General features: G+C 49.5%; 1 protein-coding gene across 6 annotated transcripts in view; it reads left to right on the forward strand.

Moving 5' to 3' along the window:
- The window catches only part of Mmd2 (monocyte to macrophage differentiation associated 2), a 36,920-nt gene that overhangs the window by 3,636 nt on the left and 16,457 nt on the right, over nt 1–16,827 (forward strand). For 2 of the 6 annotated variants that reach the window (XM_090329822.1, XM_090329823.1), the window contains one exon: nt 16,381–16,462. In XM_090329822.1, the coding sequence (XP_090185948.1) occupies nt 16,381–16,462 (82 nt within the window). The other 4 variants (XM_090329821.1, XM_090329824.1, XM_090329826.1 and 1 more) reach the window with 4 other exon arrangements.

Raw genomic sequence — 16,827 nt, forward strand, 5'->3', positions numbered from 1 at the left:
AAAGGCAACCCGAGTCAGAAGGCTTTCTTTGACTGTGTCCAAATACCTGAGACAATCAGCTTATAAAGGGAAAAGGTTTATTTCCACTACAGGTTTGGTTTCAGCCCATGACTAGCTCTGTGGCTTTGGGCTTGTGTCAGTATATTATATGTGAACACCTGCAGGTAAGAACTGTTTACCTCATGTTCAAGACTGGGCAGGGGGAGACGGACGGACAGATGGAGGGAGGGAGAGACAAGGAAAGAGGAAAGAGAAGAAGGAAAGGGAGAGAAAGGAACAAAGAAAAAGAGATGAGTGGGAAAGAGGGAGAGGGAGAGGCAGAGGGAGAGAGGGCGGGAGAGAGAGAGAGAGAAAAGGGGAGGAGAGGGAAAGGGAGAGGGAGAGGGAGAGCAGGAGCCCACAATTTCCTTCGAAGTCATTAACCCCCCATGACTGGAAGAACTCTGGCCAAGCCCCGCCTCCAACAAGCCTAGCCCCAAACCACACCCAAGCCCTCCTCACTAAGCTCCACCCCCAGAAAACCACGCCCACACTGTCCCACCCCCACCACGAAGTCCCGCCTCCTGCGGGTTCTGGCCCATTCGCATAGGGCTGGAATACTTGATCTCTTGATCCCTTGTCAACTTTGGGCATTGCTAGCCCAAAGTGTGGGAACCCATGGGGTTCCCCAGTCCCAGGTCAAGTTCATTTACTTCCTTTTGCAGAGATCAGGATAAATGGCTCAGCTGTGAATGGCTCCACAGTGGAATTCGTGGAATTCTTTTGCAGACTTTTAGGTTTTTCTCCTGTCAGATCATTTGAGCTTGCTCCTCATATGATCTGCTGGGGGCCAGGGGGATGTTCTAGACTTGTAATTGAATTCTACCTTCATCGTCCTATCAGTGTGGCACGTTGACAGGGTTGCATGAGTCATGGATGCCCTGGTCAGCCCTCTGTAAATTTAGAGCCCCATCCTTGTACCTGAGGTCTCCTCAAAGCCACTTAGACCCACTTTTTCTGTAGCTAGGCAATGAGAGGTCACAGGTCCTATGAGCACTTTTCATTCTCTGTCTGTGTGTGTTTGTGTGAGTGTATTAGGGCTTAAACTCAAGGCCTTGGTGGGCAGGTGCTCTACTACATTAGCCATGCCTCCAGCCCAGGTTTTTTGTTGGTTGATAGGAGATGGCATTTTTTAGACTTTTCTGCCTGTGCTGCCATTAAACTTCCATTGTCCAGCCTCCGTGGTCAGATTCTAATTGTGAGCCACTGATGCTCAACTCATCCTGGACTTTTTGTTCTAAAGATGATAAAGATAATATTCATGAGCCGTTGCTTGGAGCATCTGGTGTACATTCGAATGCTCCAGAGACTCCGGGATTTGTGTCATCACAATCATTTGCGATCATTTGCAGTTGGCCTCTTTCCAGAGAGGCTGGAAGGCCGTTTGGAAAAGCAAGTTTCTCAGGGTGTTGGAAGCTGTACAGGAAATCCTTTCGCCCAGGGGCGGATGACCGCAAAGGTCTTGGTGTTCGAGGAGCAGGTGCAGGACTGTGGAGTTCACTTAGTGTTAGCTGGCTGCTTTATTGTGGAAGTTCGGCACAAGAGCTGGCCCTGAGTATGTGCCCAGCACTTTCCAACATCAACATCATCTCATTTATCCCCGAATCTTGGTGCTGTGTGTGTGTGTGTGTGTGTGTGTGTGTGTGTGTGTATGCACGTTGGTACTGGGGTTTGAACTCAGCCTAGGCATTGTCCCTGAGCTTTTACATTGGCCTTTTTTCAAGGCCAATTGCTCTACCACTTTAGTCCCACTCTACTTCCAGCTTCCTACTGGTAATGGGAGGTAAGAATCTTATTGACTTCTTTCTTGTCCAGGCTGGCTTCAAACCACAATCCTTACATCTCAGCCTCCTGAGTATCTAGGATTAGAGACGTGAGCCACTGGCACCCAGCTTCTTTTTTGTTTGTTTTTGCCAATCCTGGAACTTGAACTCAGGGCCCGAGCCCTTGGGCTTTCTCAAGGCTAGAGCTCTACTGCTTGAGCCACAGGACTACTTCTGGCTTTTTCTGTGGTGCCAAGGAATCTAAATCAGGGCTTCATGCGTGCTAGGCAAACACTCTACCACTAGGCCATGCTCATGACCCTCCGTGCATTCTTGATGCCATTAGTTGCCAGGATTTGCTATGTGATAGGCACTGTCTTAGGTGCTAGCATGCAGGACTCCCTTCTCTGGTCCCCCTGAACTTCTGTGGCTTAGGGGACACAGATTTGATGGGTTGCCTTGGGGCACCTTTCAGGGTGTGGCCAGGCAATGAACATTCTCACCTACTCCTGTTTGGTAGGACTTTGCATAGGGCTGGGAGGAAATGCATGTATGTATTGTATACAGCTGGTGGCAACTAAATAGTGAGCAGATGCAAGGCAGCTCTGGGGCTGTTGCTGTATGCTGGTGCTGGAGGAGCTGTCCTTTCAGCACCAGAAAGTCCCAACTCATTGCTTCTTTTTGGTTTTATGAAACAAGAATTAGGTAGCCCAGGGGCTGGGAGTTTGGTCTAGTGGTAGAGTGCTTGCCTAGCATGCACAAAGACCCGGGTTTGATTCCTCGGTACCACATACATAGAAAAGAGCTGGAAATGGTGCTGTGGCTCAAGTGGTAGAGCTCTAGCCCTAAGCTCAAGCCTAGGACTGGCAAAAAAAAAAAGAATTAGGTAGCCCAAGCTGGACTTGAACTCATGAGCCTCCTGCATTGACTTCCTAAGTGTTTAGGTTTCAAGTGTGTACCACCATGTCTGCTGTGCGCTCCTCTCCCTTTGTTTGAGATGGGGTTTGTCCGTCACTTGTTGTTCAGGATGGTCTTGAACATCCAGGCTCAATCAGTGACAGTATGTTGGCCTCCCTAGTAGCTGGCACTACAGTGTGCACCATTAAGCCCAGTCTTGTTTTTTTCTTGAGAGGCAGTTACAAGAGTGTGCCAGCCACCATGCTGTTCCTTGACTGAGGGGCTAATGTAAGAAATATGCATGGGGGGCCGGGAGTTTGGCCTAGTGGTAGAGTGCTTGCCTAGCATGCACGAAGACTCAGGTTCAATTCCTCGGTATCCCACATACATAGCAAAAAGCCGGAAGTGGTGCTGAGGCTCAAGTGGTAGAGCTCTAGCCTTGAGAAAGCCCAAGGACAGTGCTCAAGCTCTGAGCCCAAGCCCAGGACTGGCAAAAAAAAAAAAAAGAAAGAAAAAAAAGAAATATGCATGAAAAAAGGGGGGGGGCGGGAGTTTGGCCTAGTGGTAGAGGGCTTGCCTAGCATGCATGAAGACCTGGGTTCGATTATCAGTACCACATACATAGAAAAAAAAAAGCCGGAAGTTGTGCTGAGCTCAAGTGGTAGAGCTCTAAACTTGAGAAAGCCCAAGGACAGTGGTCAGGCCCTGAGTTCAAGCCCAGGAATGGCAAAAAAAAAGGGGACGGGACAATGCTGTGGGCTGGTGGTTCACCCTTGTAATCTTAGCTACTCAGGAGGCTGAGATCTGAGGATCAGGGTTTGAAGCCAGTCCTGGGGCAGGAAAGTCTGTGAGACTCTTATCTCTAATTAATCACAGAAAAAAGCCCAAATTGTCACTATGGTTCAAGTGGTAGAGTGCTAGCCTTGAGCAAAAGGAGCTGAGGGATAGCACATAGGCCCAGTATTCAAACTCCAGGACTGGCAAAAAATAGAAAAATAAAAATAAAAAAAGAGCTGGAGCATGGCTCTAAGTTCAAATGAGTTCAAATCCCATTACTGCCAAGGAAACAGACAAACTCAAAACCGAGCCCAAAGAAAACCAAAGTAAGAAACAGGCAGCAACCCCCCTGCCCCCGCACCCAGAAATTCATCCTAGATTCATTCAGGAGCTGCCTACCTTTCCAGTTTGTCCCAATTCTGGTCTTGAGCCCTAAAAAATGAGCCCATCAGGCACTGCAGGACCTGTGCAGTTTCTTCCTCCCCCAGCCAGGATTCGAGGCCCTCTCAGTGTCAGCATAGGATCAGCATGTCCTCACATGCCACAGTGACGTGAGGTGACCACCTCAGGCTTGTCCTCTACCCACAGCTGGTCACTGTTCCTCTGGGGAAGGAAGCTCCACCTCGGTGAGTCTTTCATGAGCAACACCTGCTACAAGTGTGCAAGAAGGCGGGTGCCATGAGCTCCCTCATAACCTGGGCGGGAGGAAGGATGGACATCCCCATCTGGGGACTCAAGGGCCCGGCTTCACGTTGTAATGAAGGCTTCTCCTCCCCCCTCCCTCTCTATCCCTGGCTGGGCCCTGTTCTCTTTTAGAACAATGTCTGTCTAAGATTTTGCAACAGCTGGGAAGGCGCCCACCCACAGCCCCTGCCAGTGAGACAGAACAAGAAGCAGAAGACCAAATGGAAGATACTTAATTCAACTCTGCATCCCTAAAGCTGTCCTGAGGGATTCCCCAGCCATGGGTGGTGAAGGCCCATGGGGAACGGGTAGATGGTTGCAAGGCCACTGAGGACTGGAGCATGGTGTTGCCTGGGGGAGCAGGGGCAGTGGTGGTGGTTCCTGCCACAATCCTAGCTCTTTGTGGGGGGGGGCAGAAGCAGGAGGGTGGTAAGTTCAAGGTATGTCTGGGCAAAGTTAGCAAGACCCTGTCTCAAAAACAAAACGGAGGCTAGGTTCAGTGGCTCCTGCCTTTAATCCTAACTACTTGGGAGGTAGCCATTGGGAGGATCAGGGTTTGAAACTAACCCAGGCAGATAGGTTCCTGAGATGGCTCTTCACTCCAAAGCAGTGGCGGGTGTTTGTCATCTTGACCTATGTGGAATGCTGAGATTGGGAGGATCAAGGTTCCAGGCCAGCCTGGGCAGGCCTGTGAGACTCTGTCTCCACAGAGGGAAGCTGTACATGGCAATATATGTCTGGGATCACAGCAGGAAGCCGGGAGAATGAGGCCTGAGTTTAAACCCCAGTACCACCAAACAGCAATATCAATAACCACCTAAAGCCAAAAAGACCACGGGCATGACTCAAGTAGAAAACATTAGGATGGTGTATCTCATGTCATATATATTTTGCCATAATTTTAAAAATTCATTATAGCTGGGCGTCTGTGGTTCCTACCTGTAATCCTCGCTGCTCAGGAGGCTGACATCTGAGGATTTCGGTTCAAATCCAGCGTGGACAGGAAAGTCTGTAAGACTTTTTTTCTTTTGCCAGTCATGAGGCTTGAACTCAGGGGCCTAAGCACTGTCTTTGGGCTTTCTCAAAGCTAGCATTCTACCACTTGAGCTACAGCACCACTTCCAGCTTTTTCTATGTATGTGGCACCGAGGAATCAAACCCCGGGGCTTTGTACATGCTAGGCAAGCACTTTATCACTAGGACAAACTTCTGGCCCAAAGTCTGTAAGACTCTTATTTCCAGTGAATCACCAAAAAGTTGGAAGTAGCTGTTGTTCAAGTGATAGAGCACTAGATTTGAATGGAAAAAGCTCAGGGCAGCACCCATGCTTCAAGTTCAAGCCTCATGATCAATTTAGGGAAAAAAGTCTGACAGACTTTTCTAGTCAAGCTGGCTTTGAACCCAAACCCTCAAAACCTTCAGATCTCAGCCTCCTGAATAGGTAGGATTACAGACATGTGTTGCAAATATCTAGCTGCCTCTTTTTTTTTTTTTGTCCTTAGTGGGGCTTGGACTCTGGGCCTGGGCTCATTTTGGTCATTTAGTGTACCACCACTTTGAACCACAGAGTCACTTCTGGTTTTCTGGTGGTTAATTGGAGATAAGAGTCTCACAGACTTTCCTGCCTGGGCTGGCTTTGAACTGTGATCCTCAGATCTCAGCTTCCTGAGTAGCTAGAATTACAGGAGTGAGCCACTGCGCTCAGCTCATTTGTTTTTAAATTAGTAATAACATTGCTTAGGGTGGCTTTGAACTCAAAATCCTCCTGCTTCAGCCTTCTAAATAGCTGGGATTACAGATGTACACCACCACAGCTAGACTTTTAGTTTGAGACAGGGTCTTCCTGTGTTGTAGCAGAGGCTGGTCTCAAATTCAGGAGCTCAAGTGATTCTCCCACTTCAGCCTCCTGCATAGCCAGAACTATGAGCATGGTTTAATTAATTTTTTTCCAATGAACTTATTTGTAATTAGCCACATGTAGTCAGAGGTGCATGTTCCTACTGCTATGGTCCAGAGGTTCGATTATATTCAGGATGGATGGTTTTCAAGAAAAGCAAAAACAATCTAGACCAGGTAATGTATTTCATGCCTGGAGGCGGGAGACATCTGGTCGACCTGTTTGATCAGCGAGGGCTGAGAGCTACTGGAGCAGGGGGTGGTGGGGGGGCATGCTCAGCTCTGCTCCCTTTATGGATCTGGTCGCTGGGCAACCTCTTTTCGTGCAGTCACTGAAGCCAATGATTGATGGTTATCATGGGCAGAATTAGTCATTTTACTCATTAGGAGCTGCTTGTAAGTTTGCAACATCTCTGAAGAAAAAAGAGAAGGGACCCTTTCTTCCCAGCCCCTCTCACCTCTCTGCACTCACTCTTCCCTGAGGTTCCTGCACCCCAGACAAACCCAAGACCTGAATTTCTTTTAGAGAAGGAGCCTTGGAGAAGAACAAATCAATCAGCATGTATTTGGCGCATGAATATTCTTACATGTGTGGAGGGTGTTTCAGTCCAGTGAAACCCCTGGGATTGTGTGTGTGTGTGTGTGTGTGTGTGTGTGTGTGTGTGTGTGTGCAGTGCGCATGCATCAGCCCTAGCAGGCATCACTCTCTGGGGAAATCTGTTTCCCCATAAAAGCTGCATTGCTCAGCCCTGATGCCTGGATCTTGCTAATGGGGAGTGGAATTGGCAACTGGCTTCAGTATGTTCCAGAGCCTTCTGGAATTTTCCTGCTCCATCCTGGCACCCTCATCTCAGGGCTAAGGTTTCTCTGGGGGAAGAGGGAGAAGAGGGAGGGCTTGATTGTTTCTTTCAGGGTTCTTCCCAGATGCTCCCTTGTGGACATTGGGCCCACCCCGCCCCAGTCCTCCATCCATTACTCTGTGCCGGATGGATGGCAGCCCCACCCCCACCCCGCCCCGGCCTATCTCCTGGGGCTTAGACTCAGGGCCTGAGCACTGCCCTAGGGCTTTTCTCAAGGCTAGCACTCTACCATTTGAACTAGAGCACCACTCTGGCTTTTTCCCTGTATGTGGTACTGAGGAATCAAATCCAGAGCTTCATGAATACAAGGCAAGCACTCTACCACTAGACCACGCTCCTGGCCTGGATGGCAGGTTTTTCTGCTGCCTTCCCCTCCATTAACTGCCTGGGGACAGATAGTGAGATTCCATCTCAAGCAACACTCTAGGCATTGTGGCGTGTGTCCACCAGCCCAGCTATGTGGGAGACATCAGTAAGAGGATCACCATGAGAGACTGGCCATGGATAAAACTTTGAGACCTTCTCTCACGCAAGAAATGGCTGGGGATGTGGCTGAAGTGGTAGAGCTCCTGCCCAGCAAGTGGGAGGCCTCCCTGAGTTCAAAGCCTTCATAGCAATAGAAAAGTGTGAGGACAAAATAAATGAGCCTCTGTGAAAACAAAGTTTAATAGAGTGAATTAGCCAAAGTACATTATATGCACTTGTGGAATTATCATAATAAATCCTTATACTTTGTGCAATGAATATATTTTAATAAAAAGGAGAATGGCTGGGAATTTGGCCTAATGGGAGAGTGCTTCCCTAGCATGCATGAAGACCCAGGTTTGATTCCACAGTACTACAAACATTAAAAAAAAAAAAAGCTGGAAGTGGTGCTGTGGCTCAAGTGGTAGAGCTCTAGCCTTAAGAAAGCCCAAGGACAGTGCTCAAGCCCAGGACCTGCAAAAAAAAAAAAAAAAAGAAATAAAATAAAATAAAAAGGAGGAAAACAGCTGGGCGCTAATAGCTCATCTCTCTAAACCCAGCTACTCAGGAGGCTGAGATCTGAGGACTGAGGTGCAGACCAGCCCAGGCAGGAAAGTCTGTATGACTCTTCCCTCTCCAATTACCCACCAAAGAGTAATAAGTGGTAAATGGAGCTGTGACTCAGGGCACCCAGGCCCTGAGTTCCGGACCTAGTATGGGTACAAAAGAAAAAAAAAAGGAAAAAATATTTCGATTAAAAAACAAGAACTGACATTAAGTCCCACTTAACAGAAGGTACAAGACTTTTTTTTTTTTTTTTTGCCAGTCCTGGGCTTGAGCTCAGGGCCTGAGCACTGTCCTTGGACTTTCTCAAGGCTAGAGCTCTACCACTTGAGCCTCAGCACCATTTCTGGCTTTTTTTCTATGCATGTGGTACCAAGGAATTGAACCCGAGTCTTCGTGCATGCTAGGCAAGCACTCTACCACTAGACCAAACTCCCGGCCGGTACAAGACTTTTTCTTTGAAACTGTTATGCTCACTGGCAGCTTGGGAAGATTCTAGAAGGACCCCATGCCCAGCAGGGCTAGCTGCTGTTTCCAGGTTCCCAAAGCCTGCTCTGGGCTGCGGGGCTCTAACCCTGAGCTTACTTCCTCTGGGCAAGCAGCTCTGCCCAGCCCCCCAGCCCCAACCTTGTTTGTATGCTTGACTGTATGTGTGGGTGTGTGTGGGGGGGCGGTGCTCAGAACAGAGTGACTGGCCTCAGTTTCCCCCTGTAAAATGGAAGGAGCAAGTTGATAGGGGCAGGACTTCCGAGAGGAAGTGAGGGAGGGTGTCTTAGATATCTAAAGCCATCACCCCCTTGACTGGCTTGGAGCTAGAGATAGGACAGAAATGATAGAAGTAGCAATTCCTCCCACCAGCACCTCTGGGGGATGTGTCGACAAAGTATTCTGTTTGTGGCTGAAGGAATGTCACCTAGGAGAATAATACCGGCTGCGGTGGCTTGGCTTGGCTGAGGACCTGGGTTCCATTCTCAGCTCAAAACAAAACAAAACAAAAAGCAAAAAAGAAGAAAAAACCCACCCTAACCCTAGGTGGCAATCTGCCATCAAGGGCAGGGCGGGCAGTAATTGATGGGAGGAAGGTACACTGGCCAGGCTGGTGTCTGAGCTGGTCCCCTGGGGAGGGAGAGCTAGCTTTGTTGGGGTGAGCTTTCTTCTGTCCCCACTCACGGCAGCCAGCAGGAACCCCCAGTGAGGCTGAGGGTGTGGCCCCTAGCTGCAGGGTGGGAAGGGGGGGGGGCTCTGCCCCTGGTTGGCCCTGCTGAGCTCTGGTTTGCTGAGGGTCCCAGACGCTAGGTGCACGGTGTGCCTCGGCCCCTGCCTCAGTTTCCCTCTTCCTGTCTCCAGCTCTCTGCCTGGGAATTTCATCTTTGGTTGTTTCCTGGGTGGCATAAACCCAAGGTCTCTTTCCCAAAGTCTGAGCCAAGATGCTGTGAGCCTTTGCAGATGGAGCTGGAATTCATGAATGAACACAAAGAGCAATCCAGGGTGCTGGAGGGGGGCGGTGAAGCCTCCCTGGTGGGGGCCTCTTGGCCTGGCGGGGGACAGACAGACCCTCCTTTGTCTGAGAGTCTGGGCAAACCCAGCTAGTCCCTTGGCCAAGGGACACAGGGTCGCCACTGACAGGCAGTGTCCCAGCTGAGGCGGGGTTGTCCCCAAAGCAGATTTCTCAGGAGCTAGGGCTGCTTCCCTCTGATGCCAGAGACCCCCACCCAGGACAGCCCCAGGGAAGGAGGGCTTGAGGAAGCCGGCTTGGAGGCTATCTTGTGCAGGAGAGCCACCCTCCAGGCTCCAGCCTAGTGTTTTGTGGGTTAGTCCAAGCTGTATCATGAATGAATAACTCATTCCTTTATTTTTAATGTTAGTAATATTCCATTGTATAGATGGACCACTTATTGTTCATCTATCCATTCATCTGCATCCCAGTTTTGCTTTGTTTTAGTAGAAATTGTGCTTACTGGGCAATTTGTCCACAGCTTGAGGTACACCTCTAGCCCTTTTTGCTCTTGCTATTTCACTTTAATCCATTGATTATTTCTTTTTGTATGTGTGTGTCTGTGGTGGGGCTTGAACTCGGGGCCTGGGTCCTGTCCTTGAGTTCTTCAGCTCAAGGCTAGTGCTCTACCAGTGAGTCACAGTGCCACTTCCAAAAACATTTTTCTGTTTATGTTTGTTCGTGTGATACTGAGGAATTGAACCTAGGGCCTCATGCATATTCGGCAAGCATCTACCACTAAGCCACATTCCTAGCCCTCATTGATTTTATTTTTGCTATCACTCTACCACTTGAACCACAGCTCCACTTCCAGCTTTTTTCTTTTTTTTTTGCCAGTCCTGGGCTTGAGCTCAGGGCCTGAGCACTGTCCTTGGACTTTCTCAAGGCTAGAGCTCTACCACTTGAGCCTCAGCACTATTTCCGGCTTTTTTCTATGCATGTGGTACCGAGAAATCGAACCCGGGTCTTCGTGCATGCTAGGCAAGCACTTTAACCACTCGGCCAAACTCCCAGCCCAACACTTACCAGCTTTTTGCTGGTTAATTGGAGATAAGAGTCTCATAGACTTTTTTTTTTTGGCCTGGGTTGGCTTTGAACCTTGAACCTCAAATCTCAGCCTCCTCTGTAGCTAGTATTACAGGTGTGAGCCACCAACTTGTTATAATTTTTTTTTAAAAAACAAGGATTTTTGGCCAAGCTTGGTGGCTCATGCCTGTAATCCTAGCTACTCAGGAGGCTGAGATCTGAGGGTTGAGGTTCAAAGCCAGCCCAGGGAACTAAAGACCATGAGATGCTTATCTCCAATTCACCCCCCTGAAAACTGGAAGTGGCATTGTGGCTCCAGGATTAGGGCTGTGGTCTTGAGCTGAAGAGCTCAGGGACAATGCCCAGGCCCAGAGCTCAAGCCCCAAGACCAATAAAAAAAATAGTATTTCATTTTTATATCTGTGCTGGCTTAACCCAATTGATTCTTCCTGCATAGTTGAGATGACAAGAACAAGCTGTCACACCTGACTTTGTTGTTGTTGTTGCTGGTGGTAGTGGTGGTGGTGGTGTTGGTGTTGGTGGTGGTGGTGGTTGTGGTCGAGGGACTTCAACTCTGGACCTGGTTGCTGTCTCTGAACTCTTCAGCTCAAGACTACCACCCTAACTCTTGAGCCACAGTGCCACTTCCTGTTTTCTGGTGGTTAATTGAAGAGTCTCATGGACTTTTCGTATTGGGCTGGCTTTGAACTGTGATCCTCAGATATCAGCCTCTTGAGTAGTTAGGATTACAAGCATGAGCCACTGGACCAGGCCTCACATCTAACTTTCTATGGGAAGAGCTATAGGAGGGTTTCCTGAACTTCTTTCCCAGGCTGCCCTTGAACTTGAACTATGAACCTCCTGATCTCTGCCTGCTAAGTAGCTAGGACTACAGAACTACTGTATCTAGTGATTTTTTTTTCTGTTTTTGAAATGAGGTAGTACTAGATTGCCTCAGTTACCCCTGAATTCTGGCTCAAGCAATCTTCCTGTATTAGCCCACACTTTTGTAGCCTGGTTTTCATCTTAGAGCAATGCAATTTACTGAACAAAGCAGCATGGGCTTCCAGTGAGACCTGATTCACAGAAGCTCTGGATGGACTGAGTGCCTGGAAAAAAAATGATGCTGGGCCATTGGAAGGATTCTCTGGGGAGAATTGCCTTGAGATCGTGCTGTGTGCCAGATGCCCAGTAGGTTTTAGAGTGTGATTCCATGTATTATTTGTTTATTTATTTTCTTTTATTTCTGGTTTGTTTGAGGCAGGTACCCACCATGTCTCCTGGGGCTACATCGTCTGGAATTCAAGATCCTTCTCCCTTAGCTGAGATTATAGGCATGCACCGCCATGCCTGGCTTGTGGTGTGATCATACAGAAAAGCTGTGGGAATTAAATGGAGCCTTGGCTATCAGGGATGGACTGACGGGTGAGGGATGGGGGGGAGCTGGGTACAGAGATGGGGGATTTAGAGGAGTTCATGGGCCGCTATTTGTCGTGGTCCAAACTCATAAACCGTATAGCAGAGTGCCTAAGATTTAAGTTGTTCCATGCATATGTGAAAAAAGAATGATATAATCTTTTATAATGGTTTAAAGGGGGAGGGATAAATGTGTAGGAAAGAGTCATAGAGGGGCAGTTATCACCCAAGTACATTATATGTATGGATGGAAATATCACAGCCATTTGGTGACTTTTGCACGGTGAATATATTTATATAAAAAAGAAAGTTGTGTAATAAAAAGGAAAGAAATCCATTATGCAAATTAAAACATTATCTTTCTTTATGAAAAAGATGAATCTGCTTTCTTAATGCCATACAGAGGCTTAGAAGGGACAGAAGCAAGGCCACAAGGAGTTAAAGGAAAAGTTCTTGGATTTTAGGGTGGTGGGAACTATTTCTTGGGTGTCTGCCTGGGCTCTTTGGGTCACCCATCTCCTGGCCTCTCTTTTCTCCTCTAGCCTTCAATAGTCATAGCAGCAGCCAGAGACAAGGAGAGTTTTGTAGAGCCCAGAAATAAATAAATAAATAACCACTCTGCTTGCCCCCTGGGTTGCCATGGCAACTGTGACATCACCCTTGAACCCTGGGAGTCTGGTACCTGGAGTGATGTTTGTTAAAGGTACAGAGGAGGAAAGGGTCTCAGGGCCTCACCTGGGGACAAGTGCAGGAGGCCTCTCTGCACCTGGACTTAGGGTTGCCCACTTGTATGTCCCTGGAAAGGGCATAAATTGTCCTGGCTTCCCCAGGGACTTTGGCAGAAAGTATTGGTGTGCTTGCTGTGTGTGTGTGTGTGTGTGTGTGTGTGTGTGTGTGAGCATGCACATTCACAGGCTCATCTGCCTGGACCAGGCTAAGGCAACCTGGTCCAGCATCCTCGGTGGATGAGCTCAACATCAGGCCAGGGTTCCAGGACCAGCTGCTGGCTGCTGCTTTAGTGGCTCTGAGGGCCCCTCTCCAACCTTCTGGGGATTGCTGAAAATCTGGGTCTTCTAGGTTTGGAGACATGTTGCTTGCATCTTGATCATTAGAAATCTCTACTTCAGGGGTGTGTCTCCAGGGGCTGGCCCCTTACTTCCTCTGTGCCTCAAATTCCTGTTTGTTTGGGTTTTTTTCATTCCTTCTTTCCTTCCTTCTTCCTTTCTTTCTGCTAGTACTGGAGGCTTGAACTCAGGACCTGTACCTTCCCTCTGCCTTTTCATCCAAGGATGGCACTCTACCACTTGAGCCACATCTTCATTTCTAGCTTTGTGTTGCCTAACTGTAGTTAAGAGGCTTTCAGGGCTGGAGTGTGGCCTAGTGGTAGAATGCTTGCCTAGTATGCACAAAGCCTTGAGTTTGATTCCTTGGTACTACTTACACAGAAAAATCCAGAAGTGGTGTGGTAGTTTAGTTGGTAGAGTGCTAGCCTTAAGTCTAAATGGCTGGGAGTTTGGCCTAGTGGTAGAGTGCTTGCCTAGCATGCACAAAGACCCGAGTTTGATTCTTCAGTACCACATACACAGAAAAAGCCAGAAATGTTGCTGTGGCTCAAGTGGTAGAGCTCTAGCCTTGAGAAAGTCCAAGGACAGTGCTCAAGCCCTGAGTTCAAGTCTCCTGAGTAGCTAGAATTATAGGCATGGGCCATCAGCACCAATTTTTCCTTCCTTCTTCCTTCCTTTTTTCCTTCTTTCTTTTTCTTTCCATTCCTTCCACCTTCTTTTCTTCCCTTCCCTTCCTCCCTCCCTCCCTCCCTCCCTCCCTCCCTCCCTCCCTCCCTCCCTTCCTTCCTTTCTTCCTTCCCTTATTTTCTTTCTCTTTTCCTTGTTTAGGATTGTGGGTTGAACTCAGGGTCTCACACTTGCTAGACAAGGCACTGTCTGACATGGACTCCTGGGCTCAGCCAGGTGCCAAGAGGACCAGTATAGGAAAACCAGGCCCCAGATGGCCTGGGGAATGCCACAGTCTCAGTGTCTGGCCCACCCTCTGCAGCCTGTGCTCTTGCCCAGCCCAGACTTGCATACACAAAGCCAGCATACAGAAGGTGCTCCATGAATGGGCAGAGGACTGTACTAGCATTGATCCAGGATACAGAAAGTGCTTAATAAATGCTCCATGAATTGTCCTTCACATAAAGCCAGCCTACAGAATGAGCCCCATGAATGCTTTCACGAAGGATACCAGCATGGAACCAGCCCACAGAAAATACTCAATGAATGTTTCAGGGATGATCCCATGGATTTAATACGCACGAGGTGCTCAGTGATTGCCCCATGATCAATAATGGGGTAAGCCATCGTCCAGAAGGTGCTGAAGAGATGCTCAGTGAGCCGCGCTAGCGGGGTCCTTGGTTCTGAACTACCCTCGGTTCTTGTTTTGAGGTGGTGGTGGTGGTGGTCTCCATGGTAATAACCAGGATGTTGGGGTGGGCGGAGGGCTTGGGTGACTTGAGTGGCGGTTGTCTCCCCCTGGAGGACACCCTGGGAAGCTCTGGGAAGGGAAGGCTGCCAGGCCTCTGCTGCTGGGAGACCCTGGGCAGTCAGTGCTGCCCTGGCTTGTGCCTTGTGAGGGCCCCGGAAGTGAAAGAAGCCGTGGCCTCCCCGCTTGTGTACGCCCCGGAAGTGAATGATTTGTGGCTCCTGTGGCTTTGTGGGCCCCGGAAGTGGGGGTGCTGCAGCCGGAAGTGCGTTCGCCTGTGTTGCCGGTGGATCCCACCCGCCCGTCGGTGTGCGGGTCGTCCCGCCCGTCGGTGTGCGGGTCTTCGCCTCGGCTCCTGCCCGGCCGGCCTGGGCCGGGTCCTGGGCCGGGTCCCGGGCCGGGCCGGGCCTGCGCAGTGGCGTCTTGGCAGAGCCCCGCTCGGGAGCCCGGCTGGCCGGCCTATGTCACTTCTTCCCCAGCTCCCAGCCGCAAACCCAGGGCGGCTCTGTTCAGGGCCCCGGCTGGGAGCGGCCCGCCCGGGGGGCCGTGAAGATTCCGCACCCGAACGCCGAGATCGTTAGGCTGGGGACCAGGTTCGGCCCCCACCTAGCCAGAGCTCAAACCCCGGCACCCCAGAGACCTCCGAGAATGTTTATTCCAAAGGTAAAGCCGCCAACGAGTCCACACGTCCACCCGAGGGCAGCCACGACCGCACGCGCACGAAACGATGCCAAGGGGATTTCTTTTGGCTCCTGATTTCAGCCCGTCCTGGTGGGGAGCGCTGGTCAGAGCAGAGCAGCTCTCATGGCTGCCAGGAAGGACAGAGGAGGGAGGGGGGGAAGGGAGGAAAGGGGTGAGATTATAGCCAACTAGCCTCTCCTCCCTTTTTGTCATCCAGGCCTGTAGTGGAACCACACACATTCAGGGAGGATTTTTTTTCTCCCCCTCAGCTAATCCTTCCCGGATTTCACAGACACGTTCAAAAGTGTGCAGTGCCGATCTCCTAAGGGCTTCTTGGCTAATCAAGTTGATCCTCAAAGTCAAACCGTCACGTGTTCACCATCAGAGTCATCCTGAATTACCCTACCGTGGGTCATTCCCCTGCAGTAGATTGAATAAACCAAGTGTGGTTCATCCACTCAAGGGAATGCTACACAGCCATGGAAGCAACCAATCATCATGTCAAATAACATGGATGAATCTCAGAAGAAGCCTTGGGTGTAAAAGAACTCAAAAACAAAAGATTGGGTTCCGTGTTGAATCCTTTGGTATCAAGTTCAAGACCAGGAAGAAGTAATCCACACTGACAGTGTCACAGTATTTTTATTGGGATGATACCCACCAGGGTTAGGCCAGAAGGGCACTTTCTGGGGTTGGCAGGAAATAACCCAGGTCCTACTGGGTAGTGTATAAAAATTCATTAAACTCTGTCCCTGGGGAGCCAAATTGTGTGCAGGTTAGAATAGTCAGGCATAGTGGTACACATCTGTAATTCCTGCATTCAGGTGGCTAAGGCAGGAAGATTGCAATTGAGGCCACCTTGGGCTATGTAGGATGACTGTCTCAACAACACCTAGAAAACAAACACAAAGCAAAACTGGTATGTTTGATGCAGCCTATAATCCAGGCTAACTGGAGACAGAAATAGGAAGATCTCAGTGTAAGGTCATCCCAGGTATAAAGCAGGAAAAACTTTGTCTCAGCCAGTGATTGTGGTGTTGCATTCTGGAACAATGGCTAGATGTGGTACCATGGCCTATCATCTCTAGCACAAATAGGAGGATCACCATCCAGGCCTGTCTGAATATAAATACTCTATCTCAAAAATAACCATGGCCAAAGGGAACTTGGTGAGTGGCTCAAGTGTAAGACCTAAGCAAGTACAAGACCCTCAGTTCAAACCTAGTACCACCAAAAATAACAATAAGGAAAAGGACAGTGAGGAGGGAACCAAGCCTCATGGCAGTTCTCTCAGATGTTTTCCCAGCCAATCTTTCTGGAATTCTGCCTATCATTCCAGGTTCATGAACCACCGAGTCCCACCCCACAAGAGATACCAGCCCACGGAGTATGAGCATGCAGCCAACTGTGCCACCCATGCTGTGAGTGAGATCCAGGGGATGGGGGGGAGGCGCTAAGGTGGGACACTTCTAGGTGGAGGAGGGGAAGGTGTCCTCTTCACCCAGATAGGTGTTCCTCTAGTCTCTCATGATCCCCAGAAGGGTAAGTGGGTGTAGAGGGAAGGCTTCAAGGATACAAGACTTCTCCTTAGCTCTGAAAACCTGCAGCTGCTCCCTTGGACCCACAGTATTGTCCATTCACTGGTGGGTTCCATTCCCCCTGCCATACTCATGTCCCAGGAGCCCCCTTCAGCCACTCACTGCTTTGTGAGACAGGCAAGACTTGGTGTCTCTGCTTAGTCTTCTCCACTGCCTGAACACCTGGCCTCTGTGCCCCACCCTTGCTT

The sequence above is a fragment of the Megascapheus bottae genome, chromosome 3, assembly GCF_031878675.1.
Source record: "Megascapheus bottae isolate mThoBot1 chromosome 3, mThoBot2.hap1, whole genome shotgun sequence".
NCBI classification, from domain to species: Eukaryota; Metazoa; Chordata; class Mammalia; order Rodentia; family Geomyidae; genus Megascapheus; species Megascapheus bottae.